This window comes from Alternaria dauci, chromosome 1 (genome assembly GCF_042100115.1).
Source record: "Alternaria dauci strain A2016 chromosome 1, whole genome shotgun sequence".
Classification (NCBI taxonomy): Eukaryota; Fungi; Ascomycota; class Dothideomycetes; order Pleosporales; family Pleosporaceae; genus Alternaria; species Alternaria dauci.
In genome coordinates, this window is record NC_091272.1 from 3,303,987 (window position 1) to 3,324,683 (window position 20,697).

General features: G+C 52.7%; 7 protein-coding genes across 7 annotated transcripts; 5 read left to right on the forward strand and 2 right to left on the reverse strand.

The window, feature by feature from the left end:
- Positions 1-444: 444 nt before the first annotated feature.
- Positions 445-2,221, forward strand: ACET3X_001028 (uncharacterized protein; the record flags this gene model as incomplete). Its single annotated transcript, XM_069446274.1, has 3 exons — positions 445-1,393; positions 2,105-2,144; positions 2,194-2,221. 3 exons carry the CDS (start codon positions 445-447, stop codon positions 2,219-2,221), a joined length of 1,017 nt encoding a protein of 338 aa, XP_069311270.1.
- Positions 2,222-2,257: 36 nt separating this feature from the next.
- ACET3X_001029 (uncharacterized protein) lies at positions 2,258-5,728 on the forward strand (the record flags this gene model as incomplete). Its single annotated transcript, XM_069446275.1, has 1 exon — positions 2,258-5,728. One exon carries the CDS (start codon positions 2,258-2,260, stop codon positions 5,726-5,728), a length of 3,471 nt encoding a protein of 1,156 aa, XP_069311271.1.
- Positions 5,729-5,976: 248 nt separating this feature from the next.
- On the reverse strand, positions 5,977-7,116 carry ACET3X_001030 (uncharacterized protein; the record flags this gene model as incomplete). The annotated part of the gene is made up of 1 exon (XM_069446276.1): positions 5,977-7,116. The coding sequence occupies one exon, from the start codon at positions 7,114-7,116 to the stop codon at positions 5,977-5,979; it is 1,140 nt and encodes a 379-aa protein (XP_069311272.1).
- A 406-nt stretch (positions 7,117-7,522) lies between these two features.
- On the reverse strand, positions 7,523-10,100 carry ACET3X_001031 (uncharacterized protein). Its single transcript, XM_069446277.1, has 3 exons — positions 9,993-10,100; positions 9,752-9,941; positions 7,523-9,696 (listed from the first exon to the last, which is right to left on the reverse strand). The coding sequence occupies exons 1-3, from the start codon at positions 10,017-10,019 to the stop codon at positions 7,904-7,906; spliced, it is 2,010 nt and encodes a 669-aa protein (XP_069311273.1). The 5' UTR covers positions 10,020-10,100; the 3' UTR covers positions 7,523-7,903.
- Positions 10,101-10,648: 548 nt separating this feature from the next.
- On the forward strand, positions 10,649-12,835 carry ACET3X_001032 (uncharacterized protein; the record flags this gene model as incomplete). Its single annotated transcript, XM_069446279.1, has 3 exons — positions 10,649-10,734; positions 10,787-12,136; positions 12,187-12,835. The coding sequence occupies 3 exons, from the start codon at positions 10,649-10,651 to the stop codon at positions 12,833-12,835; spliced, it is 2,085 nt and encodes a 694-aa protein (XP_069311274.1).
- A 461-nt stretch (positions 12,836-13,296) lies between these two features.
- On the forward strand, positions 13,297-15,253 carry ACET3X_001033 (uncharacterized protein). Its single transcript, XM_069446280.1, has 3 exons — positions 13,297-13,688; positions 13,749-14,795; positions 14,850-15,253. Exons 1-3 carry the CDS (start codon positions 13,494-13,496, stop codon positions 14,961-14,963), a joined length of 1,356 nt encoding a protein of 451 aa, XP_069311275.1. The 5' UTR covers positions 13,297-13,493; the 3' UTR covers positions 14,964-15,253.
- Positions 15,254-17,859: 2,606 nt separating this feature from the next.
- On the forward strand, positions 17,860-19,851 carry ACET3X_001034 (uncharacterized protein). Its single transcript, XM_069446281.1, has 3 exons — positions 17,860-18,277; positions 18,331-19,226; positions 19,286-19,851. Exons 1-3 carry the CDS (start codon positions 18,077-18,079, stop codon positions 19,635-19,637), a joined length of 1,449 nt encoding a protein of 482 aa, XP_069311276.1. The 5' UTR covers positions 17,860-18,076; the 3' UTR covers positions 19,638-19,851.
- The last annotated feature ends 846 nt before the right edge of the window (positions 19,852-20,697 follow it).

Below are 20,697 nucleotides of genomic sequence, written 5' to 3' on the forward strand. Positions count from 1 at the left end.
GTTGCCACAGAAGTATCAATCTAGATCCGGGGGCATGTCGCTTGGCAAAGGTGCGGGCGAACGACAGGGAGTGACAGATCTAGCGCGAGGCCCGGCTCTTCTGGAGACGCCCCACCGATCCGCTTAGATGCTTGTGAACCCACTCTAGACCATTGCTACTATCCCGCGCCGTCTGAAGCATGCTGTGGAATGTGAGCAATATAACTCACCTGACGCTGCCTCTCTATAGGCTTTTGTTTTCTTTCGCTTCCCTTGGCAGAGAGAGTAGATACCACGAGTTCGATCGATACTGTTCTACGCTGTCAGATATAGCCACGGTGATTTCTCAGAATGCTCGAATGCGCGATCCCAGAGCACCTGCGCAAGGAAAGAACATGTCCGGCTAGCACACCGTCCAACTATGTTCCGCCTTTCCCTGGGTATTGCTCCAGGTTTTCCACCAAGATGGACGACCTCGTTATCGCAGTGATGGGGGCACAGTATATCTCTCTCGCTGGGAACGACGGCACGGCTATTTCTAAGCTGCAAGATTTTGTCAATAAAGCCCCGGAGTCAAAGCGACCGTCGTTCTGGGAAGTAGCTTCTGTTGTCGACAAGAAAGAGGCCTACAACATTGCTATTATTGCATACTGGCGCAGCACAGACCTACACAAGGACTGGCAGCAAGAATCTGGTTTCGATTCCTGGTGGCAGAGTCCAGACAGGGAACAAGATGGACATGGCTGGTTTCAAGAAGTCTTGCGTCCAACAACCGATCGCTTTGAGACGGTGTTCTCGAATCCAGAGAATCCAGAAGGGGCCGCCAACATGCAGGAGAAGATCTCGGGCGAGATAGAAGAACACGCATACTGGGGTAGCATGCGCGACCGGCTGGCAGCTGCTCAAGACAATGGACTTGATGGCAACAGATTGAGTTCTGGCAACGGTAGTGCCAATAGCTCGCCTGGTAAGGACAAGGTTTCAAAGCGCGTTCGTGTGCCCGGCAAACGCAACCTGTGCGTAATTCGATCGGGACAGGATTGGTCCGACACGCTACCCGAAGAGCGCAAACTCTATCTCGATACCATGCATCCCGTACTCATGGAGGGTATGAGATTTCTACGCGATCAAGGTCGCGAGGTTGGGTGCTATGCGATGAACTTGTGGGACGTTGTCAACTCGAGGTCGTTCGAAGCAGACCGCGAGAGGACGTTTGGTCTCGGTTATTTTGACGACCTGGCATCTCTCGAGTACTGGAGCAAAAGCCACCAGACGCATATTAATATTTTTGGAGGCTTCTTGATGTACGCAAAGAAGCTCAACAATGTGTTATCGCTCCGGTTGTTCCACGAGGTGTACGTGCTAGAGCCGGACCAGCAAATCTTCGAGTATATTGGATGTCATGCTGAGACGGGTATGGCGAGTGCACCTCAAGCGTAGATCCGATAGATGAGTTTGCAGCAAATGTATGCCTGGAAGATTGATGTCTATAGTCAGCTTGGAGTGAGACCATAGTTTCGGTTAGCTGCAAGAGCAACCAGTCCAATGGGATGGGTGATACGGGGGTTATGCGTGTTGATGCCGCGCACTACCATGTGCAGTCGAGCGGGATGAAAGAGTTGCAAAGGGCTGTGCTCCACAAGGGCCCATCAAGACAGGTGGAGGTGGAGTCTTGGCGGTGCTGCCTTATCGCCTTATCGGGCCTCGGCTCAGAGACGCGACTTGGTACGCGTCAGGTATCGTCGAGGGCTGTCATTCCAAGGCGATTCACGACCACTTCCCATCAACATGTTGGCGTCTACCGAAAAGCAAAGGGCGCCCCCTGAAGTGTGGCGAGATGCAGGTGCAGGGCGCCATGAAGTGGTGACGCGAGAGATCACGCGAGTGGTAATGTACCCCGCGAAACATGATAAGCGGCACGGAGCTTACGCGGGGATATGGCGACGCCATCACTCCCTGAAGGTTGCCTGAGCGTTCCGTCTCCTCTGGCAGCCCTATCTCTCTATCTTGAACCCGTTTCTGGTAGCACCCTGCTCTTGCCCTGAGTGCGACGCTGTCCCCTCTGTGAAAGTCGTCCGGCTGTTGATGTAGCCACTGTCCCTTTACTTAGGCTAGCCCCGGGGAGCTGTTGGTGCCTTGGACAAGAGACCTCGATTGATACAACGGTATGTACCACTTGATGTTGCATGAACCGTTGGCACTGACAAGACACAGAGCCAAGCCCCTCGGCCTATTCTTTTGACTTCATCTCCATCCAGACTACTCCCCAGCCTCGAATATGACTTGGTGGCGCCGTGACCCGACCTTTACTCCCATCCAACGGTATGCGCAACGCGTCCTCCGGTCCCACGAGGCTGCTCTCCGCACGCGATGCTTCTCCCGTACACCCTCCGAATCCGCACAACATGAAGACAACCATGACAGCAAGCGTCCATCCGGCATGTCTAATCTCGAGTGGCTGCAGCTACATCAATACCAGCGATGGCGAAAGAGGCTGATGGAGGATCCATACCAGGCCATCTTCGGGGCTAGCAATGATATGTTAAGTGGCAAGGGGCTCAAAGACTGGGAATGGACCAGCAAAAGCTTTCCAAAGTGGTTGTTGAGAGAGCTGGATACTCGTGACGACACCACATCGCCGTCCAAGAACGATAAAGATGGCAGCCCCGATCCGAAGTACCCGAGACGAGTTGAGATCAAGAATGAGAATTCCCACGAGCACAGGGAACGAGCATCTCACTTCCCACAACCATCCTTCAGGGCAAGTCAACTGCTCCGTGACGACCCGGCTGGGGTTGAATCTCCTTCAGACTTCAGAAGACCTCGAGAGCAATCTCTTGTCAAGACTTCTGATCACCTTGCGGAAGTACCGAGCAAACCCGAAACAAGCGTGACCGACTCCGCATATCCTGCAAGTGTCCCACAAGACTACAAGCTTCAGCAGCCTACACCACCGAAGAGTACAGAGTCTTTCGGAGAGTACATTACGAAGACAAAATCCGATGCCGCCTCGAAGATCGAACAGTCTGGCAAGAACACGCCGACTATGGAAGATACCTTCGTGGATCAGTTCCTGGCAGAGACGCCCAGACACAACGATCCGTCTGTCGTCGGTGCAACTGAGAGCGGTACCTGGAGAGAAACTGCCCTACAAAGGAGATCTTCAAAAGATCTCGTAGCCAAGCCTGAGGTTGACACTGCGCCCCTGCAAAAGGCAGAAGACGAGCCATCGGCACCGAAGCCAGCGACTGTGGAGATTGTTGAGGCATCTTCAATACCACCCACAGAAGAGCGTGTTATATCACTGTCCGCAGATTTGGACCCAAGCACACCACGGCATGCTCCTCAAGACCAACCCCCAACACAACAGGAACCTGCCCCTCACGGTACTACCACATCTTCGCGGTCAACGTCGAATATTTTGAGTCAACTGCCTGAAGATGACTTGGACTTTCTGAGTGCAGATGAAATACGCGCAAACATGGCCGCAAGAAGGAGCAAAGTGCTTAACGACGAGCTCAGAAAAGCCGAAAGAGCTAAGTTAGAGAAGACTTTTGATGATACTCACAAGGAACATAATGACATTGATCCGATGCTTGAGGCCAAAGTCATCAACGATCAGTTTGTGCGTCGAGTTGAAAGACAAATGCAACAGGCAGAGACGTCACATGAGTCCCAGGAGATTATTGCACCGCAAAAAACTACACGAATTGGAAAAACACCGTACATGGAGACTGAAAGCCAATTGGAGTCTAGCGTCGAGCGGATGAAGTCATGGCTTGAGGAAAGCAGCGCCAAACTTTCCAGCCTCTTTTGGCAAGACCCTACTGAGGAGGCGGACGTGATAAAAACCCGGCAATTTTTTGACAAGATCTTGGCACGTATCCGCAAGGGCCGTACGGCTATGAAGCAGGTTATTGATGATTTAGAGGCCGACATTCCAGCATCTAAACCTCTCTTGAAGCGCATGAAAGCAGACGAGGACCTACTGGACTTTGCTATCAATGCCCTTCGACAGGGCCCAGGAACCGGCAAGATGCATTCCTTGACACCGAAGAAAATCAGAGCCATTCAAGAGTTGCGTCTCAGATACCAGAGCACAGACAACGACCTTACGAAGGCATACGCGCAGCTCGAGGAACTGGCCAAGTCAGAGGCAACAAAGAACGTGTCCTCGGCATTCAAACGGCGACTCAGCATTGCGTCCAGAATTACACAGAAGAATGCTCATCTTACGCGTTGTTTGATTTGGAGTCTACAGGGTCGTCTTGAGGACACGGAAATCGCACAGGCCATGCTGCCAAACTACAAAGCTGTTGCAAATAGCTTGTTGACCCTTAGAGACACACAGATGGCTCTAACGCGATTGCTAGAACGTGCCATGCTTGTGTATGGCGTGGCACCGCATACTTGGGAAGACATCAAAGCCTTCAGTGAACATCACAACGTGCAGAATTCGCAAGAGCATGAGCAATCAACCCAAGGTAAAGCATATGCTGGTATGATCGAGGTCGACAAATCCCAGTTTCGTGCTAGGGTAGCTGCTGAAGAGCGTCTTGCCAACGAGGTCGATGCACAAAAATCCGCTATGCGTGGGCTCTCAGACGATGGATACGCGCGTATACCAAAAGCGGAACCGAACAAGTCATTCGAAGAGCGAGGACCTCTTGCACACAGCCTATTCAGACCTTTCGGACCCGTATTAGAAAGCTTAGAGAAGGAAATGCCATCCAAAGTAGGAGCAACCGAGGCTGAAGAGGAGGCGACCCGCCAACTCAATGACAAGATAGTTGCCGATGACGTCAAGAAAGCACACTCGGATACGCATGGACCAGTCACTGTTGACCACAAGCAGACGGAGAACCTGGCCAAAGAGAACGAGGTTGAAGATGATCATGACGTGAAGAAGTTTGATATGCTGAAGGATGATCCCACGATAGACGAGACTTTGACCCAGGTGAAAGAGCTAAACACCTTAGAACCGGTGGCTGGGGAAGAAGCTATATCGGCTGCTGCTCCAAGTGAAACAGTTCAGGATACCCCGATTGCTGGTCACACTCCAGCGTCTCCTGGATCCGCTGCTTTGGATGCTCAGCCGAGCAACGTGTCTGATGAGAATGTTGTCAAGGCATCGGCTCCGAGCACATCATCTCATTTGTCAGGAACGGACTCACAAATGCTTTACACAATTCTTGTGCACGATCCAGACACTGGCAAGCTTTCGCTCACTACCTCTACATCGGCTGCGCCTCACGATCTTCCTCCTGTAGTACCACTGCACGAAGCGCTATCACAGCTCGACCAGCCTGCGAAGTTCATTCCACACATCAAAGACGGCCTCGAGATTGTTACTGCAAAGAAGGATATGCTTATTCTACGCAATGTTCTCAGCCCTACGTCGTCTACTAAGCCCTTCTCAACTGTGAACACGAGCGCAACGGAAAGCAATACTGATAACACAGTGGAGAGAGGTAACGTCAATCCCATAGATGGAACCGTCCGTCTATCACCCACTGGCTATGTCGGACCGGAGGAGAGTCAAGAACAACTTGAGAAAGAGTTCACTGAGCGTAGGCAGGCTGCTGAACGCGTAGTTGGCATAGATGGAAACGGTAACGAGCAAGGACCAACCCAGCAGGAGACCAAAGGCAGGAAGAAAGGCGGTAAGGGGGCTGGTGTAGTCAAGACAGCCATTTGGGCCGCCGCAGTATGCTACGTTGCTGGTGTACTTGGGGAAGTCGTTAGTTGAGTTGCTTTACAATTTCATGAGAGGTAACTCGCCGCTCGTTTTCTTTTGCTATACTTTTTCGTCTGGCGTTGGAAAGGCTGTTCGCCGCTCTGGTTTGGGTCGAGTGTGTATGTACATCATTTTGCTAGTATCATATCTTGTCGTCATACCCATACTTCTCGTATATGGCCTTACCGTAGCTTCTGACGAGTGAAAGCTTGGATTATCATGCAAGATTGAGCCGATATTGAAGCCAGGAAACAAACTACTCAAACAAACAACCCCTTTACCAATCCCTCAACAGCATCATAAACCTTGCCTTCCTTCTGCCCACCCGTTGCCCGTTCCGTAATAACAGGAATCTGGCCTCTGCCTACTTTGTAATTCCTCAAATCACTATCCAAGCCCAGATCCTTGACCAGCCTCAATATTCCATCTCCTACCTTCTCAGCATCGGCTTTAGCATCGCCAGACGCTGCCTCTCCGATAAACGGAAGCAGACGAGCAACCTGCTCCGCCGCAGCGGGATCTTGAGCCTTGAGCTTGACCACATGTCCGAGAGTGAGACATGATGTGATACCATGCGGAATACCATAGGGAGAGCCAAGCGCGTAGCCCAGGGCATGCGAGAGACCGAGACCACCCTTGATGTTGTAGCCCAAAAAGCCCAGGGAAGCAAAAGCAGCAAGTTGCAACCTAGTAATGACATCCTCGTCTTTGGGGTTCTGTTTATATTTTGGCAGGGCTTCGAAGAGCGTAGCTGCAGATTGTAGGGTCAACCATCTTGCGGGCATCTCGGTGGCGGTAGGATGGTACAGTAGCTCGATGGCGTGGTCCATGGCGCGGAGACCGGTTGACATCCATAGCCGCTCAGGGGTATGTAGAGCGAATTTGGCGTCGTAGATGACGACGTGGGGTACGAGTTCTTTGGCCCGAACACCGGTTTTCACGCCGTCGGATTGCGTGTAGCCGGCCATTAGAGTGCATTCACTAGCACTGAGTGTAGTTGGGATGGCGATGTGGTAAAGGTATTTTCCAGTCTTTTCGTTCAGGCGGTAGCTGATGGCTTTTGAGCTGTCGATTGGGCTTCCGCCACCGATGGAGATGACTGTATCGATGCTTTCATCCTTTTTCACAAGGTCGGTTGCTTCATCTAGTTGGGCGACAGGGGCGTGTTCGCCTATCTTTGAGAAGGTACCTGCATGTTTATCGCCCAGAAGCTTTTCGACTTGCTGCACCAGGGGCGTCTTGCTGGCCAGAGAGTTTCCAGTAATGATAAAGGCTTTGCTCGACTCTTTTGGAAGACAGGAGAGGAGATGTTGTTGAACCGAGTCGGCGCCGTAATGCAGTTTCTGGAGTTGTGTAGGTTGCCAGAGGCCAGACAAGGGGTGATTCGTCGCGTCTGTCATCTTGGGCTTGGCTTTTGTGGAGCTATGTCGAGTATTGCAGAGAGATTGGATGTGTGTACCAATTGATGCTTCCCTGATGAGTGGGCGACGTGAAAAGGTTCCGTATGAACAGTGTAGAGACCTGACAGTAAAGAATCTAGTGATGTTGGATCCGCGTGTGAATAGGAGAGTGTGCTTTACAATGCTACACATTGGAATCTTAGGAGGTAACTTGCTACAAGGCTGACTTTGTGCATTATCGAAGAATGGAAGGCCGCGGATTAGTAATGACGTAAGAGTTTAGCCGATCGAGATGAAGTTATCCCGAGGTTCAGATGGTGGGGCAGGTCACATAGTCAAAATCAAAATGATTGTTTATACAACGTCACTGTCAGTGAGCAACAAACGATCTCACATTTGATAGACATTATTGAACATTTCAAATCGTAGATTGTAGAGCGGAGAAGTAAGCGAAGTGCTACCATCTCGCGTCTCTAGGCTATGGTACACTCATTGACTCCGCCATTATATCGTCCCTCCTACATCATGTCCTGACTACCAGAGGATATCACTCTTTCGTTATTCCGACGTATACCAAGGATCCGTAAGGGTAATAAAACAAACGCTAATGTGAGAAGAGAAATCGTCGGAAAGTATGATACAAGATGCTCAAACATGTGTAGGGATATGTACACGTCTAGACGTGACCTAAACCAGACCAACCATGACTGGATGCAAGACGCCTGCTTTTGGACGTAAAGAAGCCATCAACGAGAAAGACAAAACCAGTGCTGAACGATCAAAGCATTTACTGCTTCTTCTCGCCCTCGCCCTCAGGCTGCTGGGGCTGCTCGCTGTTTTGGCTCTCGGAGCGGGCCTTGTGCATCTGGTCGAACAGGCTCAGAGAGGCGTTCTGGAGCTCGTCGGTCTTCTCCTTGATCTCAGCGGCGGTGGCGCTGCCCTCACCAGACTGGCTCTGGGCGATGAACTCGCGCATGGAGTTGATCTTCTCCTTGATCTTCTCGGCCTCAGCCTTGTCGAGACGGTCCTCGAACTCCTTGAGGGCCTTCTCAGTGTCGTTTACGACGCTGTCAGCGCGGTTGGCGGCCTCGATGGCGTTCTTGCGCTCCTTGTCTTGCTCAGCGTACTGCTCGGAGTCTTTGACCATGTTCTCGATCTCGGCTTCAGAGAGACCGGATCCGGAGGCGATGGTGATGGACTGGTCCTTGTTGGTAGACTTGTCCTTGGCGTGAACGTGGACAATGGAGTCAGCGTCAATGTCGAAAGTGACCTCGATTTGGGGTACACCGCGGTGGGCTGGGGGAATGCCAACGAGCTGGAAGTTGCCAAGGAGCTTGTTGTCACGGACGAGCTCACGCTCACCCTGGTAGACCTTGATCTCGACAGCGCTCTGGAAATCGGCGGCAGTGGAGAAGACCTGGGACTTCTTGGTAGGGATAGTGGTGTTGCGGTTGATCAGACGGGTGAAGACACCACCGAGGGTCTCAATACCAAGAGAGAGAGGAGTGACGTCGAGCAGGAGAAGGTCGGTGACCTCACCAGCAAGGACGGCACCCTGGATAGCAGCACCGATGGCAACAGCCTCATCAGGGTTGACTGACTTGGCGGGATCACGACCGAAGATGCTCTTGACAGACTCGGTAACCTTGGGCATACGGGTCATACCACCAACGAGAATGACCTCGGAGATGTCGGTGGCCTTCAAGTTGGCGTCCTTGAGGGCTTTGCGGACGGGCTCGACGGTACGGCTGATGAGAGGGTCCATCATCTTCTCAAGCTGAGAACGGGTGAGCTTGGTGTTGATGTGCTTGGGACCAGAGGCGTCGGCGGTAATGAAGGGCAGGTTGATGTCGGTCTGGGATGAGGAAGACAGTTCGATCTTGGCCTTCTCGGCGGCCTCACGGATACGCTGGATAGCCATGCGGTCGCTGTTCAGGTCGATGCCCTGCTCCTTCTTGAACTGGTCAACGAGGTGGCGGACGAGGGTAATGTCGAAGTCCTCACCACCAAGGTGAGTGTCACCGTTGGTAGACTTGACCTCAAAGACACCAGCCTGGATCTCGAGGATGGAGATATCGAAAGTACCACCACCCAAATCGTAGACAGCTACAACGTTGTCGGTGGCCTTATCGAGACCGTAAGCGAGAGCGGCAGCAGTGGGCTCATTGACGACACGGAGAACGTTGAGACCAGCAATTTGACCGGCGTCCTTGGTGGCTTGACGCTGAGAGTCGTTGAAGTAGGCGGGGACGGTGACGACGGCGTTCTTGACGTTCTTGCCCATGTAGGCCTCGGCGGTCTCCTTCATCTTTCCAAGGACGAAACCACCAACCTGGGAAGGCGAGTACTTCTGTCCTTGGGCCTCGAGCCAAGCATCACCGTTGGTGTGCTGGACGATCTTGTATGGGACCTGCTGGATATCGCGCTGGACCTCAGCGTCGGTGAACTTGCGACCGATGAGACGCTTGGTAGCGAACAGAGTGTTTTCTGGGTTGACAACAGCCTGGCGCTTGGCGGCAATACCGACAAGACGCTCGCCCTCCTTTGTGAAACCGACGACGGAAGGTGTTGTTCGGCCACCTAGAAGAGAGTTAGCACATTGATGGCATCGGCTGAAAATTCGTTTCTGACATACCCTCGGAGTTCTCAATGATGCGAGGGACCTTGCCCTCCATGACAGCGACGGCAGAGTTGGTGGTACCCAAGTCAATACCAATGACTGAGCCCTTGACCTTCTCGCCGCCCTCAGCGTACCCGCGCGCAAACATGACGGGGGCCCTGAATGCGGGCGTGCATCGCGCCGCCGAAGCCGCACGAGGCAAAAACTATGATGAGGTCAGAGAATGTTGGGCACAAGCAAAAAGGCAACTACTCACAGTCCGTGATAATCTTGAGGACAACATTGTGCAGTGTGTGAGACGCTGCGTGAGGGGATGCAGGCGACAGAGGATTGGATGCAAAGAGGATGGGTGGGAGGGTGGATGGTATATATGATGTAGTGATGGAAGCTTTGACAATGGACAAAATTCTCGGAGAAGATTCTAGCTCGTTTTGGTGTAAAATCGCCGCCCGAGGTTCCGCTGTAAATGTCTGTGCTTCCGAGTTGCTACGAACAATTCAATCGACCTTGCGACGTGACTCAGAATGGCGACGAGGCGAATTGGCAGATTTTTGCCAGTGGCAGACGGCAAAGGCTGGATGATGGTGCGATGACGGCTGCTGGCCTCTGTGCTCTGACTTGGACCATGAGTCGCTGTGTTCAGGGCTTGGCGCATATGGCTCGCGTGTGGGGAAGATGCTTGACCGTGGTGACGCCTGGAACACCTCGAAACACTGCGACTCTATCAACCCTCGCGCCAACACATCCAAGGTGTGCCAGAACCGACCACAAACACCAACCTCCTCTCGCCTGCACACCCACCTGCACCGTGTTTCCTTGTAGGGGCCCTTTGACTTGTGCGCCCAGACGACTTGTGACGTAGATTGCTACCGTCCCAGAGACATGCAGCCTTCTCCGACCTGACCGCAAACTATGGCCGTCGATGACTTCCTGAGCACAGATACGGATACCTTTGTGTTGGCTCAGAAGGCCTACTACCCTACCAAGATCCCTATCGCGTGAGCGCTGGCCAAAGACATGCACACGGTGCGCCGACGCTGACGAGTGCAGACACTATCAATTGCGCCATTTCATCTCCTGTCCTGAACCTGATCTCCTCTACTATGCGAGCGGCGCGGCCGTCTACTGCCTCAACGCGGCTACACGGATCCAGGCACATGTCACCACTCTGCCCTGGGAAGCGCGCTGCACTGCTTCCGGCCACGGCTATGTCTGCGTGGGTGGGGAGGAACATGGCAACTTCGCCGCCATCCAGGTAACTGGCTTTCCTCCAACAGATCCGTCCCGTGGCGACGACTCCTTGCCGCTGGATCTCCAACACCGCCTGCCTCGACCGCCCCTACTAGGCACTGCATCGCGCGTGCGTCTCGAGAAGATCGGAACCGACATCGTCAACTCCATATCCATACATAAACTGCAAGGTGAGAGCGAGGGCCAGCATGACGTCGTCGCAGTTCTTACCAACAACGACAAGACGGTGCGCGTCTATTCGTTGACCCACAACTTGGAACTCGCAGTGCTTGACTTGCCCTTTGCAATGAACCACGCTGCCATCTCGCCCGACGGACAGATGTTGGTCGCTGTCGGCGATGCCCCCATCGGCTACTTTTTGGAGCGTACAGAGTCATCCAAGCCTAGCAATAAGACGCATGAGGAGCATATACAATCAACACCTCCAACATGGGAACTACTGAAGCAAGTGACTCTCTACCGCCCTGCCCATTCACATGCAGACGGCTACTTCACTACAGCTTGGTCACCATCGGGACGTCTCTGTGCTGTTGGCTCGGAATGCGGCTACATTACTGTTTTCGATGTCGAGCTGTTGAAGGTTGTCGAGTATGGCGAAGACGCAATCCTGCAAATGATAAGTTCCACTAGACCAGATAGCCGAACCGGGCCCGGCGCGGTACGGACCATGCACTTTTCACCAGCACCATGGGATTTCCTCGTCTGGAGCGAAGACCAAGGTAGAGTATGCATTGCCGACCTGCGAGCTGGTCTCAAGGTTAAACAAACCCTGACTTTGGATCCAAAAGAAGAAGGCCTCCAGACCGTCGAAATAGCCGATTTCCACCTCAGTCTTAGCCCCGAAATGCACGAGCTCGGCAGAACAGCAGATTTCATCCGAGGATATCGACGCGCCATGGACTCGGAACGACGTACGGCGGCCGTGAATGCTGCGGATGAGCATTTTGGACCAGACTCGGAGCGGCATAGACTCCACCGGAGACTAGGTGTCGTAGAATCGGACAACGATCCCCTTGGCCTAACGGCGCGCGAAAGGGAAGTGCTCAGTGCTTTACGGACCAGTCACAGACAGCGTGAAGAGGCCCGTGATCAGGATATAACACCCCGAAGTATCAACTATACAACTTCTGAGCGACTCAACACTGTACCGTATGTCGCGTACCCGGCTTTTGTGGTAAATCTTGACTAACAGGATGTAGGGAGCCCACTGCCCGAGAGGTAGCCGACGCCATGGCTCGCTTCATGGCAGAGAGGACCGGGCAAGCGCACTCCCGTAACTGGCTTCAAGAGCGCACAGCTCCTCATCGGCGGACTTCAGTCATTGTCTCAATAAACGAAGGCACAGTTAATGCACCTGCTACCCTTACCAATATTACTGATACTGCTCTTACCCGTTCGCCCAACACGGTGCCTGCGCACGCGCGTCGCGTGAGCAACGAGATCGTGGCTTCGACAGATGAAGCATGGCGTACCGTTGAAGAGGCACTTGCTACGGAACAACAACGCGCCACAACCCGCAGTACTACTGCACATACGGCTGGCACTGACAGCAATCCCACTGTACCCGAACTCCGCAGCGAGCTTCGTCGTATCCGTCAATTGACGCAGGCGCGTGAGCGGCTCCGCATCACGCGTGCCGGCCAGCCCATCCTTGAATCGTATGAATTCAGCTTAGGGCTTCGCGGATCAAGCCGCACGACACATGATTCCAGACTAGGCGTACGGACGGCGGGGCTGGCCATGAGCCAGGACGGACGGACTCTGTATTGTGGAACAGAGGAAGGCATTTTCGAATTCAAGATGAACCTCCATGTCAGGAAGTCGTTTCCTGCTATCAATCCCCGATGATCAACTCTTTTTGGCGTTAGATTGGCTCCAGACTGGCTCCCTTACTGCGTTCGTGTTCAACGCTCCTGCATTTTTCCAAAAGGCACTTCGGGACGGTTTGGCATCTGGTTCGGCGATCAGGTTTAGGCGCACAGGGTACTCGATGGGAAGGAAGGTAATTCTTTTGTAATGTCAAGTCTGTCCAAGTAGCTATACCCGCATATCAAATTAGTCATGAGCATCCTGGTAGATTGGACCCGCGCACTATTTTTTTTAACTTGTTCATGTGCGATGGTCTGTGGATTCTTTGTCTCAATCCGGGGTAGAGGCCCTCCCCCTGTCGTCCGCAGGTCGGAGGCGAAAACATGCGGGCGATGTTCGGAGCAAGGGAGAAGTGCCGATTTGCCCTCGATGGCGCAATTCCAGCGGTGACTCCCCACACGATGGGGCTAACGTAGCCGTGCACACGTCGTCCATGGCATCTGTGAATGCTTTTGACTTTTGTACTCATACACCCATAATCTGAAATATTGCAGTTCTCCAAAACCCCTTTGTCGTGGGTTTTGCTTTGTTCTACATATAACGGTTTCGTCATCGCCTCAACGCGAAGCTTGACACCTGTGAACCCCCCGCCACTCGGCTTTCACCAAGTCCGCACCGCGGACACGCCATCATCATAATGGCTGGAGAGAGCTCTAAGAAGGCCAATGCCGCTGGCAAGGCTGCGATCCCGCTCGACATTGACGGCCACAACCTCCCGCCATCGCCTGCCCCGAGTTCGCCCCGCAATGGCAGGAAGTATGCGCTCATGACCGAGCTGGTCTACACAGAGAGCAGCGACCAGTACAATGCCAGCTCTGTGCCCATCTACCAGGTATGCAACACTTCACGGTCACTAGCATCAGTTGGGGGCGTCAAGGGCTAACATGCGCAGTCTGCAACCTTCAAACAGGAGTCCGCAACCGGAGGCGGCGGCGAGTACGACTACACACGATCCGGCAACCCTACACGAACACATCTCGAAAGACACCTTGCCAAGATCATGAACGCGAACCGCGCGCTTGTCGTCTCATCTGGCATGGGCGCGTTGGACGTCATCACCCGTCTCCTGCGACCGGGCGACGAAGTTGTAACTGGCGACGACTTGTACGGCGGAACAAACCGATTGCTCAAGTACCTCTCAACACACGGAGGCATCATCGTCCATCACGTCGACACTACAAACCCAGAAAAAGTACGCGAAGTCGTGAACAACAAGACAGCTATGGTTCTGCTCGAGACGCCGACGAACCCTCTGATCAAGATCTGCGATATCCCTGCCATTGCCAGCATCGCTCACGCGGCAAACCCTAACGCAGTGGTTGCTGTCGACAACACCATGATGTCGCCCATGCTGCTCAACCCGCTCGACCTCGGTGCGGATATCGTTTACGAGTCTGGCACAAAATATCTGTCTGGCCACCACGATCTCATGGCAGGTGTCATTGCTATCAACGACTCCGCGCTTGGAGATCGACTCTTTTTTACTATCAACGCTTCTGGTTGTGGCCTGTCGCCTTTCGATTCTTGGCTACTGCTCCGCGGTATCAAGACCCTGGGTGTTCGTATGGAGAAGCAGCAGGCAAACGCTATGCGTGTTGCCACCTTCCTTGAATCCCATGGCTTCAAGGTCCGCTATCCCGGTCTAAAATCACACCCCCAGTACGATCTGCACTGGAGTATGGCACGTGGCGCTGGCGCTGTGCTGTCTTTCGAGACCGGCGATGTCACCATCAGCGAGCGAATTGTCGAGAGCGCTAGACTTTGGGGCATTAGTGTCAGTTTTGGCTGCGTAAACTCCCTCATCAGCATGCCTTGCCGCATGAGTCACGCGAGCATTGACGAAAAGACCAGGAAGGAGAGGAACATGCCTGAAGACATTATTCGATTGTGTGTTGGTATCGAGGACCCTGAAGATCTTTTGGATGATCTGAGCCGCGCTGTAAGTTTTGCTCTCTCGACGAGAAATAGTGTTCAGCTTCTAACACGTGTACAGCTTGTACAAGCTGGCGCGGTGAACATCACCACCGAAGGCTTCCAGGCCCTGGCCGCAGAGGCGCCTGCCTCGAGCCAGCATACGGAGACTGTCCCTGCTCCAGCAGAGTCGTAGATGTCTGTTCCTATTAGTCACCGCTGTTCTGCTTGCTATAGCAGATTAACGTGATACCCTTGTTGCACACGTCGACAGACATGTCGGCTTCACTTCCAAACTCTCTCTGACCCAGTCACCTCTGTCACTGTCTTTCTTGGGAAGGCAGTGTTAACGTGATATTTGTCTGATTCCACCAGATTAGCATAGCTGCTGCTAGCGGGAGTTCGCGTGGAATAAAAATATCTCCTTGCCGTTTAATGAAAACATCAACCCATTGGCTTTTATCCGATTCCTCTCACTTCTTGTATCATGTGCATTGACAAAACCATGGAAAACTCAATCATGTGCTACACGATGGAAAATTCTTCTGGGATCGTGCCTTAGGATCTGACGGTAATCCGGTAAATTTCCAGATTGTGCCAAGCATGACGCCACGTGCTTGTAGGAAGTCCCGGAACCCCGTAGCTTCCGATTTATAGCACAACGCATCTCAGCCATCTTACAATTTGGTTGGTTTGCACCGTACCTCTATTTCACTGAAAAGCTCAGAGTCGCCTCAAGCTCTGCAGCGCCTAAAGTACCTGCTTGTTCTATCCCCCCCAACACTCATCCCAAACTTAATGTCCTGCGGTATTACAGGGTGCACCTGCACGTCTGAAACAAGCCTCAGGCACGCCATCAGACTTGTCACTGCAGAAAAGTAGACAGGCGCCATCCATCCTTGTATTACCCCAGACTTCAAATTCGGATCACGTCTCATACTGAGGACGACAAGCGAGACTCTACCACAGGGGTGATGATGTGGATCTGGCGTATCTACATTGACAGCTGCATTGTAATCCTGGCAGGACTGTGATAGCAGAGTAAAGGTTGAATCGAACATGGCCCGCTTCCTAGATCTTCCTCGCGAATTGCGCGATGCGATATATACAGCGCTGCTTCTATCCTGTCGACCTCGTCCAAGCCGGAAGGACACACAATCAGCAACCGGCTGGTGCCGCGTACGGGAACCCGAGGGGCCGTGGGAGAATGGCTGTTTAATCGCATCACAAGGCACACCGCCCACCTGTGCTAGCTTCCTGGCATGTAACCGCCAGATTAATGAGGAACTGATGCAGATCATCGCAAGAGTGAACCGGAAATGGCGGCTTGCTGCATGCATGGACTGTGTGGAAATCAACGGAACACATTACTTCACTTGGCTCTCCATGCCACTCGTCAAGACAAAAAAGAACAAGGTGCCCAGAAGCGGAGATGAGGACAAGCACATGTGGCTTAGTGGGTTCCTCTCGAGCTGGGCATCTCTGTTCCTAGGTGGCGGAATGTATCACCACGTTATCGGCAATGTGGTCAAGACACCAGCCTACACAACGAGCATCGAGCAATTGCAGATAGATATTCGCCTCTTTACACCAGCCGAAACAGGCGGGCTTCCTCCTCCCAATCAAACTGCATGGGAGATGTGCGCAGTCCTCAGACATATACTCGAAAAAGGCCCAGACCCTATTCACAGGAGTCGAAAGGTAGCATTTATTGACGAAGTCGTCTTGAACTTGCTACCTGTAGGCCTATCGCGCAATACTTCGCAGGCTTTCCGTTCGGATGGTAGCAACGATACGGGTCACGATGTGTACTTCCAACCAGAGAGCCCCATGATCATAATAAGCCACGAGTTAGTCAACATCTGGAATAAGATCTGGACTGCGAACGACTTCAACACGGTTGATTACCAGGCACGGTACTACCGCTTGCTACTAGAAAAGATTAACAGAGTCCGCATCTGTATAGACGGAGAGACCTTCAAGACGAGGGAGTTGGCTGTCGAGCTAGAAAGAGGAAGGGCCGAGATGAGGAGAATCGAGAGGAGGTAGGCAAGCATCGCTTGAGTAGCCAAGGGCTTTCCTTACTCTTCTGACCGAAGAGCGTCTTAGCGGTGTGGGGAGCATTGATCGAGCGTCCGGAGATGAAGTGACTGGACCAAGGCCCTGTGCGTTTTCGATGTGTCTAGAAGTACGCGCACGAAGCAAAACCGTTCTGTCGCTTTGTGTAATGCACACGTCGTGCTTGACATGTTTTCTGCCGCGGGTTCATCGAGACGAGAGGGTCTCTAGAGTCAAGCTAGTTTACTTTTCCGCGTCACTATGAAAGCGGCGTCGCAGCTAGCTTGCCACGGCCTGCTTGCATGCCAATCTGAAATTGCCCGCCTGAGCAGTTTCCCGATGCTCTAGAAATTGCTGACGAGGCTTTTTCACGTTGAATCGTTCGTGAGCATTCCTATTCGCCAATACTGTCAGGGGCAATCTTAGCCTCGGTTCGGCACGCCCTAGTCTGGACCTCACACCCTAGCATCACCAAGAACATTTATCCTGACACAAAGCCTTGTCGATCGAACACGAATCGCCCGCACCAGCACATGCTGTTATGCAACCGTCTTCACACCAGCGACGGTGTTCCAAGGATCGCTATCGATAGCGTTCCGATCGTAGTGCTCGACGAGAGCGTCTAGCTGTGAGGCGAACCAGCGCTGACTACATCGCATCCAACACATTTGAGTGGCGTGCTTGGCACGGCGGAATGCGTTTCGTGAAACGGAGCTTCCGCGTCACGTCCCTTGCCGCTTCAGGCTGCGCCCCTACCGTCATTCGTCGCCATGCTCACCTTTACGACGAGAATCCACTGCACCCCACACTGGATTGGCCAGACTGCTCGGTCTGGCTCAGGGGCACAATGTGCACGACGGCCCCTGCATGCCAACGTGTGTCGCGGATCGCATGTTAGACCATGATGGCGCTGCCAAAGGTGCGGGAGCGAATCCCCGTGGGCGCCATGGGTTTGCGAGGATTTTTTGTGCGAGGTGCAGATACGCGCGTTTTATATTTAACTATGGAGTTGGAGATCCTTACTCCTGACGGGACGATTTGCTCGCTTGCTTCATTACTCACATACTCTTGCTTCTGTCAATCTTTCTCTCTCTCTTTATTCCTTATTCCCAGTCTCTACAAAACACTCCATCATCTTCCCACACTCGCTCGCATTGACCATATCCTGTCCTCTGAAACGCATCACTGCTACACGCGACCACAACTGCTGGACGGTTGCTCACGCTCATTCTGGGACTTACCGACGACACCATGGCTGCGTCCACCGCTTCGACAACGAAGACGCTTCGGCCGGATAACATTGAGATACCACCTTCGTCAAGCGGTACAGCCAAGGCAAACGAGGAGTTCGACGGTCCGATATCACCGCGGTCATGGCGACACCGCACTGTCACATACCAGGTCCCCTCGCGAAGGCAGACCAATGGTAGCTTGGACGCTGAGGACTACTTTGTAGGTTTTACGCAATCGCGGCAGACTTACAGCTTGCTAACAGTAAGGAATAGGTTGGTCCTCGCGACCTGTCCAAGCACAGCAAATGGCCGTACTTTATGCGCATGCACGGTTCCGTCTTTCCCAAGATGATCATACCACTCACCGTAGTGACTCTGTGGTCTACCCTAATCACATGCGTCTCGCAGTTCCTTTTTGAGCTTAAAGTCAGCACGCTCCTTCTGACCGTGCTCGGTTTCGTCGTCGGTCTTGCTATTTCCTTCCGAACAAGCACCGCGTATGAGCGTTACACAGAGGGCCGAAAGTACTGGAGTCAGTTGATCTTCGTCAGTCAGAACTTGGCAAGAACAATCTGGTACCACACTTCTGAGCGCGAAGGCGAGCTTGGAAAGGAGGACCTGCTTAACAAGCTCTCTGCACTCAACCTACTCAATGCCTTTGCCTGCTCCGTAAAGCACAGGCTCCGCTTCGAACCTGGTATCGATTACCCTGATCTCCGCGACCGCATCGAATTCCTGGATACTTTTGCGCGTGCTGCCGAGGTCGATATTCCCAAGCCGGGCGACAAGAAGACGATCAAGGCTGTTGGTGAATACCTCGGAGTCACATTCGCCGAGTCCAACCCACGCAAGAGAATCAAGCGATCCAAGAAGCCTCTTGGTAACTTGTCTCTCGAAATCCTGAACCACCTGTCCTGCTACGTCCACAGCATCATCGACAATGAAACGCTCAAAGTCGGTCTCTACCAGAATCAGGCCATCACCGGTGTCGTACAGCTCAACGAGGCCCTTACTGGTATGGACCGTGTCCTGCAAACTCCCCTGCCCATCGCCTACTCTATTGCCATTTCGCAAATCACTTGGGTCTACGTCATGATGTTGCCTTTCCAACTTTGGGATGACCTCCGCTGGATCACCATCCCAGGTTGTGTCTTCGCCGCCTACATCATGTGAGTTTTTACCGAAACAGATATCCGCCATTTGTACACGAGGCTAACAATTCATGCAGCATTGGTCTCTCGGCCATCGGTCGCGAAATCGAAAACCCCTTCGGCCACGACGTTAACGATTTGCCGCTCGAGGCGTACTGTGAAGAGCTCGAGATGGACATTGACACCATCACCGCCCAACCTGCTCCCGCCACCCGCGAGTTTATGCGTCGCGATGGCAACATGCCCATCTGGCCCCTCAGCCAAAAGAACTACGAGTCCTGGATGGGAAGGAGCAAGCAGGATATCCGCGATGCGTTGATGACCAAGACCAAGGCGGATATGGCTATCAGGAAGAGCTTTGCTGTTGCGAGGGAGAGCGAGAGCGAGGAAAAGGAACATCCTAGTTTGCAACAACAGCAGGATGCGTAGGTGGCAGGGTTGTGCATGGAACTTTTTAAAAGCGTAGGGCGCTAGACAGGTGTTTATGGGTGTGGTATTTTTTTACATTTCCACCCAAGGTATTGATTTTATACTCTTACTACCAAAAGGGTTTATATCCCGCATTAGCGAGGGGTCTTTTACGTGGCAATACTAGCCTTTATTATACGTATCTTTGGTGCCGTTCAGATGTTTTCAATTGCATTAGACGTTTATACGAGTTTTGAGGGTTGGCTGAACCCAAATCTGCATTTCGCTTGTTGGTTCTAACGAGCCATGTTTCAGAGGACCTTGAAGTATGAGTGTATATGCGAATACAGTATAGTCTACAGCCACACGAGGTCAGAAAATAGCCTGTTACATGTCTTGAAGCTTCGATCACCAAGATCTTGAATCGTTTTGCTACACATTACATTCAGACGAGCAACGCAGCGGTAGTGCTGTATAGTCCGGGGTCAAAAATAGTCTCGCTGCTGCCTTCGCATCGTACAAGTCACGGTTCCGCGGCTCCCGAAGTCACCGGGTGTCTATCGTGAGCCAAGATAGACGAGGACAACTTGGCTCTATGTAGAACGGGTTGCCTCTATCTAGAACACGTCGGAGAAACTGTGGTGTAAGCAAAGAGCTGTTCATGACATCTTCATTCATAATAGTGCGTTCATAGGGCTCCTTGGGGCTAATGCCGCTGGACCGCTCTGCGTCTGCATGCCAAATCTGAGCGTGAGCAAGCTTATAAGCGGTATGTGTGCCGAACATGTACGAGAGCTCTCAACGGACACAAATAAAGTTTGGTCTTATGGGTGAGACTTTAGGACTTGTGCGTTCAATGGTGTTGATGTCGCGAAACTGACGACGGAAACTCAAGCGACGTTAGCAGCAGCCTAGCGCTTTGAGGCGCTTAGGCAAATGACGTCGCACCTGCCCTACGCCCTACATCTGACGCATGAACTACTGCTCACATGCAGACCCAGGCGATCATTCATCCAAACGGCCCGTCTGCGTCAGGCGGAACTAATGCACCCCTCAGACTCTGCGGCTCTGATATGTCTAG